At 36.5% G+C, this 16,038-nt stretch overlaps 1 protein-coding gene across 9 annotated transcripts in view; it reads right to left on the bottom strand.

Annotated features, from left to right (window-relative positions):
• The window catches only part of STAT4 (signal transducer and activator of transcription 4), a 118,616-nt gene that overhangs the window by 31,561 nt on the left and 71,017 nt on the right, over positions 1–16,038 (bottom strand). For 8 of the 9 annotated variants that reach the window (XR_012025074.1, XR_012025075.1, XM_072813278.1 and 5 more), the window contains 5 exons: positions 9,037–9,135; positions 6,883–6,975; positions 5,705–5,783; positions 3,479–3,564; positions 1,665–1,816 (listed from right to left, as the gene is read on the bottom strand). Coding sequence is in view for 7 of the 9 variants with exons in the window: in XM_072813278.1 (XP_072669379.1) it covers positions 1,665–1,816; positions 3,479–3,564; positions 5,705–5,783; positions 6,883–6,975; positions 9,037–9,135 (509 nt within the window). In the remaining 2 variants the exon portion in view is untranslated. Of the gene's footprint in view, positions 1–1,664; positions 1,817–3,478; positions 3,565–5,704; positions 5,784–6,882; positions 6,976–9,036; positions 9,136–9,801; positions 9,930–16,038 lie in introns of all 9 variants that reach the window. The other variant, XM_072813285.1, reaches the window with a different exon arrangement.

Here is a 16,038-nt window from a genome sequence, read left to right as displayed (position 1 = left end):
AAAACTTTAAAGATACATGATATGAAGAATGTTGTGTAAGAATACTAAAAAACAAAAACAATATGAAATGGACTCCCTTCCCCAATGTTTTTACAAATCCTAAGTATTAGCCAAAAATTATCTGCCTAGAGAAAGGTATGGCTTAGAGTGTTACTCACTGTGTGGTGATTTCACCTCGGAAATGGAGGTGGGAACTTGGGCCTGAAGTCTAGGGAAGAGATATTCCGAAGTGGACACCCAAGGGACCATCAACTAGAGAGGAGGCAGGATGTCTGGACAGACTTGGTAAGTCCATCTGACCCTGACAGCAGCTCTTTCTACTTAAAAGTTTACTCCCTACGTAGTGCTGCGATGGAAGGATCTGTCAACCCCCCACTGATTGTGGTATAAGCACTGTTATCTACTAGGTTCTTGATTGCTTCCTTTGTTGTTTATTATTTTTATTATTATATTATACTTTATTATTGTGTATATTACTGTTTATTATCACAGTGAGGTTAGAGAATCAAAGCATCCCTCCAAGGAAAATCAGTATGTTTTAAAAATTGCCCAATTTATTACTGTTCTTGAGAAGCAGGCCTGGCAGGGGAGAGCTTTTAGTGCCAGTGGCCCCAGTTATGATATATTTCCATCATATTGAATTGTACCCTTTATTTTTTTAAAAGATTTTATTTATCTTTTCATGAGACACACAGAGAGAGGCAGAGACTTAGGCAGAGGGAGAAGCAGGTTCCCTCGGGGAGCCTCATGTGGGATTCGATCCCAGGACCCCGGGATCACGCCCTAAGCCAAAGGCAGATGCTCAACTCCTTAGCCACCCTGAATTGTACCCTTTAAAAGCAATTTTAGATTTCAACTGAACTTTTTCCTTCTTTTTCATTATTTTTTTCTAAGTGTTCTTCCATCAGATAAATTTATTTTGCATTGCTGATGAAAACTTTATCAACATTTTTTCTTCTAATACAATAGGCAGTATCTGTATATGATTGCATATGTGCATGCATGGGGAATGGTAGCCATCTGAGATTTTTCATTTAAATACAATCACTTCGTTGAAAACACAAAAAGAATGTTTAACTCCAACTTTCTTAAGATACACCTTTAAAAGCTGAGATACCTTTATTCAAGCTTTTGAAGCTACTGCTTCTTATGTCCTTAGAGAAAGTTGTACTCATTGCTGGTTTCAAAAATTCATTGGACTCTTTTAGGGTTAATTTAGTATATGAGAGAACTAAGCAATTCTTATGCCTTCTATAGATTTCTATAGATGTTTTATTTTTTGCCCCAAGGGAATACAATTAAAAATATGTATACAGGGGATCCCTGGGTGGCTCAGAGGTTTAGCGCTGCCTTCCACCCAGGGTATGATCCTGGAGCCCTGGGATCAAGTCCCACGTTGGGCTCCCTGCAGGGAGCCTGCTTTTTCCTCTGCCTGTCTCTGCCTCTCTCTCTCTCTATGTCTCTCATGAATAAATAAATAAAATCTTAAAAAAAGTACGTATACACTTATTTGTTCTCAACTGTGGAGTTCCCAGCTGCTAATAAACCATCAATAAACTGAATTAATTTATGTTTTGGTCTAAGCCTGCCTTCTCTGGCTGAGCGACACTGAAGTTTTGTACTTCCTGTGGTTTTCTCTAGAAACTAAAGTCAATTTGTTTTACCAGTTTTGAAGCTGGTCGAGCCCATTGTGGAGTGGCCCTCCAATGCAGGCGATCTGTTGTCGCCTCTTCCAGTCCTGCAACTCTTCCATTAGCATGCTGTTCATTAGTAAGTCGGTTTCATTTACTATTTGTGTCATCTTACTGAGGGCTTCCTAAAAACAAAGGTGACTACTGAAAAGATTTTCATGAGATACAACCAACATCACTCATAATTCAATCCGGGAAACAATCTGTCTGACCTGGGGGATAAATGCTTGGTTAAAATTGTCACCAAAAACAAAAAAACAAAAACAAAAACAAAAACAAAACAATAAAATAAAATCCTCACCAAATATTTTATTGGATACTACCTTCTATTTACCATAGCACTGCCCTTTCAAACTATTAAATCATTATAATTAAATGTTATAAAGAAAGAAGCATATGACCACAGTTCACAATCTCAGAACATCTCATAATATCATTTAGTATCATTTAGTACAAAACCAAATACATTGAGTTTGTAACTCTTGTGACAATATTGCATCTTCTAGTCATACATCTTCTGCTTTTTAAAAAGACATACATTAAATTGATGTTCTTATAAATACATGCATTTAAAATGTAGTGCCTAAAGTTGAGCCTCTTTGTGTTAGTCTTTTTAGGACTTTATCTGGGTTGAAGGAAGAGGAGTAGAGAAGTATAATTTTTAAAGGCCTAGGAATTAGAAGGTGTGAATTCCTATCCCAATTTAGTGACAAGCCAATTGAATTTGGATAAACCACTTAACTTTGCTATACATATAGTACAGATTTGTTATGCACAAAAGCACTAGTTCATCTTTTTAAAAAATATTTATTTATTTATTTATTTATTTATTTATTTATTTATGATAGTCACAGAGAGAGAGAGAGAGAGAGAGAGAGAGGCAGAGACACAGGCAGAGGGAGAAGCAGGCTCCATGCACCGGGAGCCCGATGTGGGATTCGATCCCGGGTCTCCAGGATCGCGCCCTGGGCCAAAGGCAGGCACTAAACCGCTGCGCCACCCAGGGATCCCCACTAGTTCATCTTGATTGAATATTTGCATGTTTAAAATCTGATATCTAACTGTTAAAGCTTATAATGTAGGATGAAAATAAATTTTACATTTATTTGTGCTCACACAAATTTCTGCACAAAAAAATGAAGCTGAGCTTTTAGAAATAAACACTTGATTTATCAGTGACTGCTCAAATTTCAATTGCATTTATTTTCAAGGAGATAGAGAAAGTTGAAATAGAAATGTTTCTCCTCTTTTAAAATATTTCATTGAGCCAGAAAAAATTTCCTTTCCTTGAAAGGAGATTAGATTGAACGTGTTCAGTTGTCAATGAACTACCCTGCAATCTATGAAATTATTTAGCATGAGGCCATTTTTCAGAGTGGAAACTGGAACACTGCTTTTTTCTAGTAAAATTTTAGTAGCCATCAAGTAATATTTTAATTATACATGTGTAGCAGAACCCACATCAACATATTAAGTACAGAAACTAAAACAGTCACGTCTGAGATCGTGGTAAATAAAAACTGGGTAAAACGTTCTCCTTGGAATTAATGGTAGCTACAGTGAATGTACTGCATAAAAAAGATAAACTCTACAGAGGGCCAGCTTTGTAAACTTGGGAAGAGAAGCATGGCAAACAGGATGGCACTCTTCCTAGAAACATTGCCATTTATTCATTCAGCTCAAATAGAACTGAATGAATCCAAAAGCTTGATTCTTTTCAGTAGGAGGAGCAAATATAGGAAAAGGAGAAAGATAGGCAAAAGGTCAAATTAAAGTTCTTCACTAACCTTTCTCTTGAAGTCGAGACTGTTAAGCATTTCTTGTAGAGTCAAAACTTCCTGATTCATTAGGGCGTTGTTCTTGTCCCCCTGATCTGTGAAGGAAGAGAGATAAGATGTAGAGTCTTCTCCAAGGCAAAGCTCTCGGACCGTCTGCTGCAACCCCATCCTTAAATCCTATACTACAAGAGCCTAAATGCGGCCTTTGGAGATGAGCTTGAGAGTAAGTCCCTATCTGCTCATTTGCCAGGAAAGATCACTTCCAAGCAAGCCAGGGAGGAGCTTTCTACCTTACAGACCTTGACACAAGACCATTCTTCACACCATGGTTTTTTCTGGGATGGGGACAGAGGTAAAAATATTTTTGAAATGCATTCCTTTTTAGATACTTCTACGTTGATGACAACCCTAACGGGATGGCCCAAGTAGGAAAGGAAAGGAGCCTGTCTTTGTGCCTATTATTAAATCATATTTGACTCCTGCTGACCCTTTTACCCACATGTTCCCACTCTACTTTTTATCCAGGAATTACGGAAAACTGCCTGGAAGGGTCGCAGTTTTATTTACTTAGTCTCATGAATTAATAAAGACTAAATCCTTTGCTTTCCTTTTTTTTTTTTTTTCCCTTTGCAAAATGGGCTGGCCTCACAATAAAACTAGAAGTACAAAGTAAGAAAAATTTCTGACTGATAAAACCCCAAATAGTTTATCTTCTTAAATGGGAGACGTGCAATAAACGTTGTATTATTTAACTTGAACATTTAACTTTATTGGTTTATAGCAAGTGATGGTCTATACCAACCACTGCTGTCTAGGAGTGTCCTGCAACTCTGAACATTTTAAATATCATTTCACTGAAGTCAATACATCCTGAAGGGGCCAGGAGAACAAATCATTCCTAATCTATGCCAAACAAGATTCCTATCCTAACATCCCTGCTTTTAAATCTGAGATGAAAGTTAATCATCCATTTCCTTCCAGATAAATCCTAAACTAACATTTCAACAGTTAAAGATGCTTCTGTAAATAAACGATTTCTATCCAGTTTGTTTTTTTAATTATTTTAAAATAATTTTAGAATTACAAAAGAGTTGCAAAAATAGTTCCCATTTGCCCTTTATCCAGCTTCCTTTAATTTCTTACAGAAGCATAGCACAATTATTGAAGCCAGTGAATTAACATTGGTACAACCCTATTAACTAATCTAGATCTAATTGGAATTTCTCTGTTGTCCCACTAATGGCAACAAACTTCAAATGATCAATCCTGTTACTTGTAAATTGTAGGCCTTGTAAATATTCTCATTCTTCCTTTCCATTACTTTTTTCCCTTTCTTTCCATTTAAAAAAACTCCATCTAATTGTAAACAAACTCAATGTTCAACCACAAAAAGACAAATAATTGCAGTGTCATTTTGTCATTTATACAATTACTGAAATTATGTCTGAACATTTTTTATGATTTGGGAAAATACTTAAAACTTTAGAATGCAATACACAAAACTATGTAAAGGATTATCTCAATTTTTTTTTGCAACTAGATATATATGAATTTGAACATACAGGGAAAAAGCTGGAAGGAGATAAACTAACATTTTGACAGCGTTTATCTGGAATTTTAGTGGAATTTTGTGTGACTTTTTATTTTTTAATGCTTTTGTCTATTTTCCAAATTTCCTACAGTGAATCACATTTCTACTTACAATTTTTTAAATTATTATTATTTATTAAAGGATGCTCTACGCCAGTGTGGGGCTTGAACTCATGAACCTGAGATCAAGAATTGTGGGCTCTATTGACTGAGCCAGCCAGGTGCCTCACATTTCTATTTATGATCTTAAAAATTATATTAAAAAACTCACCTAGGGATGAAATTAGTAATTTCCTGATCATACTAGGCAACTATCATTACTTCTGTTGGGCGTGATAATGATATTTTGATTCTATAGGAGAATGTTTTTAGGTTTTGGAGATGCGTGCCAAAGTAGGAGTGACTTCTCATGAGCTTTATAATTTATTTTAAATTGGTTGGTAATATGTATATATATTTATGTTTATATTTATATTGAGAGAAAAGGAGGACTCACAATACTCCTGCACTATCTCTTCAAAACAAAAACAAATGCACTTCACTTAGAGAAGTAGGTCAATTTATCAATTTTGTCAGTGAAGAGGAAATTCTAGTCATGTTGTCTTTATGTCCCTAAGTAGAATTATAGACAAAATAAAAGCTTACCCATTGTCTGGATTGTTTTATACCTGTAGTCAAATTCATCTTGTAGGTCTTCTAAATATTTGGTGTCTTGTTCTGTCATCTTTTTACAAAAGAAAACATACTCTGTTCTAATTAAGCATGTCAGTGAAACATCATCATCAGTAATTCTTTTTTTTTTTTAAAAAGATTTTATTTATTTATTCATGACAGACACAAAGACAGAGGCAGAGACACAGGCAGAGGGAGAAGCAGGCTCCCCATGGGGAGCCTGACATGGGTGTCGGTCCTGGGAGCCCGGGGTCACGCCTGGAGCCTAAGGCAGATGCTCAACCACTGAGCCACCCGGGCATCCCCATCAGTATTTTAAAATGCACGGTTTGGCGCTTCCAGCCTCCCATCACATCCTGGCCTAAGTGTATAGAAACTACATTTCTAAAGAGCTATGCCCATGAAGGTTGACTAGTGCTAGAAGAACCATACTAAATTTGCTCTTCCATTTGCTTTTCCTGATTATTTGGAAATCTTTCAGCATCTTGCCTCTTATGTGTCATTTGGTACTAAATGAGAAATCTCATTAGAGATTACTAATATCTTTTGTTGCTTGAGAATATGGATACGTTTTCCCTTTGAGTTCCATATAACTGTATTAATGTACCAACTATCTTCTCACTTAAAGTCTCTATTCTAGTCTGCTGTAGTTTATGGCAATTCAGTCTACATTTTTCCTCCCTATTTCTTAGAAAAATATCTATGCTTCCTCTACATGTCCTGTCTGTTTCTGTTTTGAGATTTCAATTTGCTCTTCTCCAGACCCGGTGTTCTCTCTGTGTTCAGACATAACAGACATTAAGTGCCAAGATCTGGGCTAAAGGCTTTTCTTCTATCACCTCATGTAGTCCTCACAACAATCCTGTGCTGGGGGTCACCCTCACTTTTACAGATGAAGATAGAGACTTACGGATGCAAAGGTTTAGAGGCCTCAGGTTTGGTGGAGTAGGCCCAGTCTCCAGTAAATTGAATCTGAAAAGCTCCCCTCAAAGAAATCGTTCATAATATGAACATAGTGTGTAAGAGATACTGATTATCAAATTGCCCTACGATTTCTGTATGGACTAACTTTGGGTCTATAAGAAAAAGGTGCACAGCTAGATGTATGGGGGTGGTGGCGAGCCTTGCTAGGGGTCTATGAGATCACTCACCTGCACGCTATTTTTAATGGCAGCTACTTTGTGCTCCACATTCCTCTGCCTTTCTGAAACTGAAGAACTTTGTAAAGATTTCTCCAGAGGTCCCTGGAAAAAGAATGTCTTGATATTTCAGTGATGCTAATAAAAGAAGTTTATGATAAATGTAGTATACCTTGAACTGAGGTTTGAATTCATATGATACGGAATACCATACAGCCATTAAAAAGTATACTTTAGAAAAATATTTAATGACATTTAAAGTGGAATTAAGTTGTTAAGAAATAGAGCAAATTATAAAAACATATATTTATGAACCATCTTCCATATATATATATGTGTATGTATAAATATATGGATATATGTCTAGACAAGTAAACTCAAGTACGTATGACTGGAAGAACATACATACTAAAACGTTATCATTATGTAAGTGAAATTACAGATGATTTTATGGCTTAAACTTCTTAATTTTCTATACCAGACCTATGTTACTTTTGTAATTCTATAAAATGAATACATGTAATTTAAAATTGAGCATAGTGAAACTACATTAGACTGGATTTAAATTCAGGATTAGGGATGTTGAATCTGCTAGAATGAGACTTACTTTTACAACTGGAACTGGAACAAAGGGAGTTTACCAAAGAATATTTTAAAATGTTAGTCTGGTTAAATAGAAACTCTAACCAACTCTTCCAAGCACCATTTCTTGGTCATTCAAATAATCTAACATTGAGTGTTTTTGGATATAGAGACACTGACTGTGTCCTTAGGTATCAAGCTACATCGATACCCAGATGAGAGTTAGCAAGTCGGCAACCCCTCTACCTTAGAGTTCAGTGAGGAGCTCTGGATGGTTAGAAAGGCGGACGACTTGACTGAGCAAATCAGTGGAAGACCCTCAAGTAGAAACAATGTGCTTGGCGGTCAATCAAATGCTCTTTCAACTACACCACACTCTTGAGATTGGAAAAAATATAAAATCCCTCTCTCTCATTTCAGCTTCCATTATTTCTCTCTCTCTCTGAGATATATATATATATTTTTTTTCCACATATTTGTGTATTGGTTTGAAGGTTTGAAAATCACAAACCAGTGCTTCTCTTGTGGTAGCATGTGGTACTGGCAGATTATTTGTAGCTTCTAATTTGACTGCTATCTGACATTTGAAGACACCACACACACACACACACACACACACTCTAAAATGACTGGAGATAAGAGGATATATGTGAGAATATCACATATTAGTAGTAACAGCATCTTAATTTTTACCTAAAAAGCACTAAATCAAACTATATTTTAGAAGCACTATACTTTAGATTTTAAATCAAATAAAAATGATACGATCCTTCACCTAAAAAAATGAAGAACAAATTGTTAAAATTTCATACTTCTCCAAAAACAATCATAACCTGACATAACTAAGCCTAAAGATTTTTAACTGCTCAAAAAAATATATTTTCTTGGACCTTTATAAATAAATATAGTGGTGTGATCTGCTAAATTATGGAGGACTTCATCTGAAAAATAGATTACTTACATACTCTTTCCTTTTTATAAGGATTAACTGAAAAAGTATTACCCAAAACTTCAATGATTCATCTATTTGTCTTTGATGGGGGCTCTGAATTCATTCAGGATAGTGTGACAACATATAATCTAAAATATGGCAGGGTAAAATACATTGAAACAATCAACAAGCAAGTATTTATGGAATTTCCATAAGATAACATTTTGGGTGTGGAGTAGTTTTGGACTTGTGGGGTAGGAAATCAGAAGCCATGGAAGGTTTTGAGCAAGGTCATTCCCTGAGGATAAACATGCTGAGGGAAACAAAGTCCAAATTGTAGTTAGGAATTCAGCTAGGGGGCAGTTAACTATATATGTTATTTTAAGACCATGGACCAAGAGTGTGACCAATGGAAACAGAAGAATGTATAAATAGGATTCCAGAAACAAACTCTAGAAAGACTTGGTAATTATCTCAGGATGAAGGGAGAGAAAAGGAATTACTCAAAGATGATCCTAAGACCTTGACTCCAAGTGCTTGGAAGGATGGAGGCACCATTAACATAGGTAGAAGGAGCTGGCTGGGAAGAAAAGAATGTTTCAGAAAAATTGAGTTCAGGGTCATAACAAGACCACAAGTTCAGAAAATATTACCTGAACAGGCATGTTGGCTGCAGCCAATATTCTCCTCTCTTCCCTTAAACAATTTGAAATGACCACAGCTACATGCATTGGATTTCCATGAAATTTTCCCTGAAGAAAAGTGAGCAAAAACAAACATAAAAGCTCAAATATATACATTGTAGGAGAACATCACTACTTACAAATCAAAAATAATCTCCCAATAAATATATGAAATTATTTGGGACTTGTTTCCACAATCCACTCTAAAGCCACAGAAACCTGTATTGGGAATGAAACTCCTATGTAGCATATTGCTCTCTCTTCAAAAATCATTTTAGTAATTAAAAATAATTCTTGAACACCTCTGTAGGAAAGGTCCTGAACACACACCCAGGAAGATCCATTTATTTAGGGTAAGTTTTAGGTAAAAGAGTTGCTTCTTTGCAAATTATGAACCAGGGCGGCCCCAGGTGTCCACTTGTTCGCTCTGTACTTTATGGTATGCTTAAAGCACTCTTTCAGCCCCTCTTTGGTGGTGTTCATGTTGACTAGCTTTTAACTACGTGAATTTGCTGGAATAAGACTATCACGCATTTCAGCAATTATATTTTTATCACATCAAGGCATATACATTTTTTATCACCCTTAAGGATGCTGCACTGGCAGCCCATAGGTTTAATTCAGCCACTAGATATGCTGCATAAGTTAAATATCATAACCCCTTCAGAAGGAGCATGTCCACCCACAGCTGCCATCGTGCCCACCACTGAGTAACCCAGGCACTAATTTACCTACCTGCCAGGACCCTGTAGTTATTTGAGTTGTCTGAGTTTATAGGACTAATTCCAACAACACCATCATTTTAGTCAGTAGTGTTAAACTTCTTTATCAATAGACCTTTTCCAAACCAGGGTTAACAGGAGCTTAATAAATGTAGACAAATACACTTATTTAGTTTCCCTCTACCCTCCTTTCTGAAGGACATGCTAATTATCTCCGAAATGGTCAAAAGGGTCGATAACTGAAAAAATAAAGTAACAATCCATAAAGTGGAAAATTAACAATTAATCAAAAGGAAGATTATACAGATTGAACAAACTAAAGGGTCTTTCAATGGAAGCAATGAGGTTGTAAACATTTTTATGACCTTCACTGCTGCCACAATTTTCTTAGATGATGCACATTCATTAGGACTTGTATTTGTAAAACTAGGGTAAATACCAAGTTCCTGAGTTCCTACTCTTCCATATTCTACAGCCTTCAAAACTCTTTTTTTCCCTCTTAAGTCAGAGAGCTCCAAAAGAAAAAACAAACGTGAATTGACAGAAGCTCATAAGTTAAGAAATCCAAATGATCCTATTTATTGAGCAGATACACCAAATTTCCCATTTCTGCATGCCGACAATTTCAGATTCTGTCTCGTTGGAATTTGTTCCTGTTGTTAATTCTCTGATCTACTGGTGTTTTCCATATACCTTCCTATCAACTTCCTAAGAAAAACGTTTCCTCATTTTGCCTTTATTTTTAAAATACTCGTTAAAAATAAAAGGCTTCTTCTAGGGCTCCTTTGGAGGCTCTGTTGCTCACATAAACTTGAAAACTCCTCTTCCTGTCCAAGTGCTGGAGTTCCTCTAAGACCCGGAAAATCACCATTATTCGTCCTTGTGTTTCTCACCATTATAGGAGCTTTTCCATGATCATTCAGATATTTTCTTTCAATGCTTCTCAGCCTCATTGTGCACATTTTCATTTTCCTTTCCTACCTGCACTGTTTACCTTCCCTTTGATTCAGCTTTTCCTCATGCACAGGAGCACCACTGTGTTCATCTAGGCTATCTTTTCACTTCCTTTTTCCATTTTCCTGACTTAGTCCCTTACACTTAAATGTATGAGACAAAAACTTCTTAAGGAAAATTGATCATTACAGATTAAAAACCAAATTGGTGCTTTTTATTTTTGTAAATATCAAAGATGTACTCATGTTCACCTTTCAGTTATCACGTATATGGACCTCAAAAAAAAAAAAAAAAAAAAGGCAACCAAAACCAAAACCAAACCAAAGCAAACCAAAACAACACCCCTGAGTGTGTGTTGGTGGGAGGAAGAGAATGTCAGAGAGAGAAAAACTGCACATTTTGTGTGTCTGTCTCATGTATGGTTAGTACATCGGTGATTTATCTTTTCCCAAGAGGCAGTGTATGGAAGTTTTTAAGTGAAGTCAAACTTATTAATTCTTCCATTTATAGTTAATGCTTTTTATGACTTATGAAATCTTGCTCTAACCTGCAGTCATGGAGCTTTTTTCCCTCTGTTAAGCCTTTATAATGTTGTCTTTTGTTGTAATTCGCTTGGAGCTTGTTAATAATATGAGGTCCTTTTCACACTTTTCTTTCTTTTTTTTTTCACATTTTTCTATACATATACTCAGTTCTAAGAGTATTTATTGAACATTCTGCTATTTCACCATGCTCTATTGGGCCAGTTCTTTCATAAATCATGTGTCCACGTGTGGATGGGTTTGCTTCTGAACTTCACTCCATCTTAGAATTCTATCTCTGTTTTGTCAACAGCTTATTTTAAATATTAGAGCTTTATAATAAGTTTTGAAGTCAAGGAGAATAGCTTTCTTTGCATGTCCCTATAAATTTTGAGAACTACCTTGTCAACCTGCACACACATAGCCACGTTGAGAATTTGAATTGCATGGTATCTTTAGATGCATTTGGGAGACTTAGCATTCTTTATAATTATGTTCTAATCTATTTATTTGGGTCTTCTTTAATGCCTCTCTATTAAGCATTATAATTATCTATAGGGATCTTACCTATTTTTTATTAGGTTTATTTCCATATAATTGGTATTTTGATAACAGAATAAATGGTATCTTTCTTTCCTAATTATTTTTGCTGCATTTATTGATTTTGAAACTATCAACTTTGCTAAACTCTTGACTCTAATAATGAGTTTTTTTTTTTAAGATTTATTTATTCATGAGAGACACAGAGAGAGGCAGAGACACAGGCAGAGGGAGAAGCAGGCTCCATGCAGGGAGACCAACATGGGACTCGATCCCAGGACTCCAGGATCATGCCCTGGGCTGAAGGCAGGCGGTTAACCTCTGAGCCATCCAGGTGTCCCTAATAATGAGTTTTTAATATCTCTTATCAATTCTAACAATTTATATGTAGACTATCTTGAATTTTATATATACACAAATCATATCTTGTATGAATATTGATAACATTTTTCTCCCTTTTCTAACATCTAACTTGCATCAGAAATTTTACCTTCATCCTAAGTCTTATTTAGAAATGTACTGGTTAATTTCCAAACATAAGGGTTTTCTACTTATCTGTTTAACTGATTTTTTTTAAAAGCTTTTTATTTATTTTTTTTATTTGAAGGAAAGAGAGCATGCAAGTGGGGGGTTAGGAGCAGAGGAGAGAGAGAGAGAATCTTAAGCAGGCTCCATGCCCAGCATGGAGCCCAATGTGGGGCTCCATCTCAAGACTCAGAGATCATGACCTGAGCAGAAACCAAGAGTCAGATGCCCCTTAACTGTTTTTTTTTTTTTAAATAGATTTAAAAATTCTAATCAGAGATTATGTTCTGAGTGACTTCAGCCACTTAGAATTTGCTGAGAATTGCTTTGTGGCCCAGCAGATGGATCTTTTGTAAGCTTGTGGAGAAGCAGTTGTTCAGTGCAAAATGTCTTATACAGGATCATTAACCCAAATTTGTTCATTGTTTTGTTCAAATTTCTGCATCCTTGTGGATTTTTTTCCCTAGTTAATATTATCAGTTATTGAAAGAGGCACATTAAAATCTATTCTGTGGATTTTTCTCCTTGTGGTGCTGTCATACACATTCAGACTTATATATTACCAGTGAGTCAAACCTTCCATTTCTGCGAACTGAACTTTAATGATGCTCTTAGCTTTGAAACAAAAATATAAACTATGACATAATGCTTTTTTTATCACTTGGAATTTTTATTTCATACTTATGGAAAGAACTGGATTTATTTCTACAGAGATATAATACTAAAATCACATATCAGGGGCATCTGGGGGGCTCAGTGGTTGAGCAGCTGCCTTTGGCTCAGGGCGTGATCCCTGGGTCCTGGGATGGACTCCCACTTTGGGCTCCCCGCATAGAGCCTGCTTCTCCCTCTGCCTATGTCTCTGCCTCTCTCTGTGTGGCTCTCATGAATAAATAAATAAAATCTTTTAAAAAATAAAATAAAATCACATATCAGGGTATGCCTGGGTGGCTCAGTGGTTGAGCGTCTGCCTTCAGCTCAGGGAGTGATCCCGGGTCCAGAAATCTAGTCCTGCATCGGGCTCCCTGGGAGGAGCCTGCTTCTCCTTCTGCCTAGGTCTCTGCCTCTCTCTCTCTCTCTCTCTGTGTCTCATGAATAAATAAATCTTTAAAAATTTTTTTAAAAAATCACATATCAGTACTGTGTATATATAAAAAGGGTAAATACATATGAAGTAAATTGGTTAATGCATTCTAAAACCTCTTCACATATTTAGAATTCAAATTTTTTGAATCTCTTCAACTTAGAGTCTTTGGCATTCATATTTTTCAATAAAATAATGTCCTCTAGGATGTCAAGAATGTCGGTGATGCAGCATTTCTTTAAAGTGTGCACAACTGGGGATCCCTGGGTGGCTCAGTGGTTTGGGGCCTGCCTTCGGCCCAGGGCGTGATCCTGGAGTCCCGGGATTGAGTCCTGTGTCGGGCTCCCAGCATGGAGCCTGCTTCTCCCTCTGCCTGTGTCTCTGCCCCTCTCTCTCTCTCTCTCTCTCTCTATCATAAATAAATTTTAAAAAATCTTTAAAGTGTGCACAACTACTGTCTCCATTCTGTAAATTTTGATGCTGGCACTTTCTTGATCTTACCAAAAGTTCTTAGTAGAAAATTTTCAGACAAGAACGAGGACTCAGATTCACACTCCGTCTGCAAATGGTCCTTATATGGTTTGTTGACAGAAACACTGAGGGATCGTAGTGGCCTAGTCATGCCATCATGATTAACAACCATATCACTATACTTTTAGATGAAATTATTATTTAAGTGTTCAGAAATATGTCCATAAAATCACCGAGGACCAGAATATATAGTAGGTTCCTGGGAGTCTATTCCATAAGCCTTCTAACCAGTCCTCTATCAGCTCAACCACTACCCGTACTCTTTGGATCCACTCCTAATAATATCTTTGAAGAAGTTCTTATTCTTATACATTGTTTAAATTAAATTAAATATGGCAGTAACTTCAGCAATTGGCAGTTATAAGATTACAGTGACATACTGCTTGCCATAACTCAAACTCAGACTCGAAAGATCCTTTTGTGTTGACAGTGTAATATTAAGTCTCATCAAAGAAAACAAATTCCCATCCCAGGCATTACCTATTTGATTAAGCACATATTTAACTTTTTCCTTCATGGCATAGTGGAAGTTAAATGCATTCTGTTCCAAATCAGGAGGAAGTTTCTGACAAATAGATATCATACATCTTACACATAGTTCCTTGCAACACATGATTCATTTACTCAAGTTTCCTATTGCACGGAGATTTCATTCACCTATTGTGAGGAATCTGGCAATTTCTCTTGCCACTACTGCTTTGTGTATGATAGGCAATCCTTTTGCATGAATCTCAGTAATAAAATATAACACATTTTCTTCTGCCTGTGTTCATCTTTCTTCCTTTCTTACATCCTATAAAGGACTTTACTGTTACTTTCCATGAAAATATGGAATTTAGGATCATCCATCCAGTGACAAATAATTTACTTAACAAATATCAAATGTATACCCTGCTGATTTGTTCCCATCCCATTCTGCATACATGATAGCTATTCGTTTCAGTCTTAAATCAGTATTATATTGATGACACTTTAAACAGCAATTAAACTCAACATATGCTACGCTGACAGTGCACATTATTCAACCGAAGTGACAACACAAATAGCTGTGACCCAATTTCACATCATAGGCAATGACAATGACATTGCATTTGCCACCTGACAACAATAAGTAAGAGATGTTATTGATTAGAAGAAGCATTTTCATTTCAGAGATTAAAATGCTAAAAAGGGTGTCTTAGAATTGATAAATAAGCTGTTTTATTCTTTTTTTGCTACTTTATGCTAACTTCTTTGGCTTTCCTTCAAATTATTCTCCTGCCCTTCCATCTGATTTCTAATTTTGACTTGTCACTAGTGACTAGTTCATCTGTTTGTTTTTTTTCTCCCAAATGGTCCAAGGAGTACCAGAATCAGAGGTAAAGGATATGAGAAGTCTTGCTCAAAATAATCTCCTCCACTCAGGTGGCAGAGAATCAGATTTTACAACTAGACATTCACTCTTTTGAGTTATTTCTCCAAGGATCCCCTTTAAAATGCAAACACATGAGGCAGAGTCAACACTATATTTAATTAATTTCCTCAGCACTGTGCAAGAATGATCAGATGTTGCTTTCTGGCTGCCGGGACTTGGCAACTGCAGGATGAAAGTGATGGGTCCCAGGACAAATTTCAGAGGAGTCTTGAATGAAGGAGTCAATAGTAGTCAATGGGGACGTGGGATTCTGAAGAAACATGTAACCAACAAAATTCCAGTACAAAAAGTGTAATTGGGAGTTGATCCCCAAAAACACAGTTATGGGAGGGAGGATAAGTGAGACGAAGAAAAGAAGGCATCCAATAGAGGGGGTATTATCAAGTCATTGTCTAACATGGGCTGGGAGGCAGTGTAGAACATGTGACAGAGCTATCTCTCCAAGGGTTTTGGGAAATGGAGTATGTTTACACCAACTGTAGTCTTCATTAGCCCTGAAGCAAAAGAAATGTAGATGCTGGCATTTCAGAACATTGAACGAAAATGATGAGGCCCAAGGGATATGGAAGGGCACCCCCTGCCTCTGCTACACCAGCTCTTCTCCCCACAGGTGGCTTCTCATTGTTTTTAACTACTCCCAACCATACTACACCGAAATGTTGACACTTCTTCTTTTATGGT

The sequence above is a fragment of the Canis lupus genome, chromosome 36, assembly GCF_048164855.1.
Source record: "Canis lupus baileyi chromosome 36, mCanLup2.hap1, whole genome shotgun sequence".
Lineage (NCBI taxonomy): Eukaryota > Metazoa > Chordata > Mammalia > Carnivora > Canidae > Canis > Canis lupus.
Note: the sequence above shows the minus strand (reverse complement) of the source record. Positions and strands in the feature narration are given on the sequence as shown.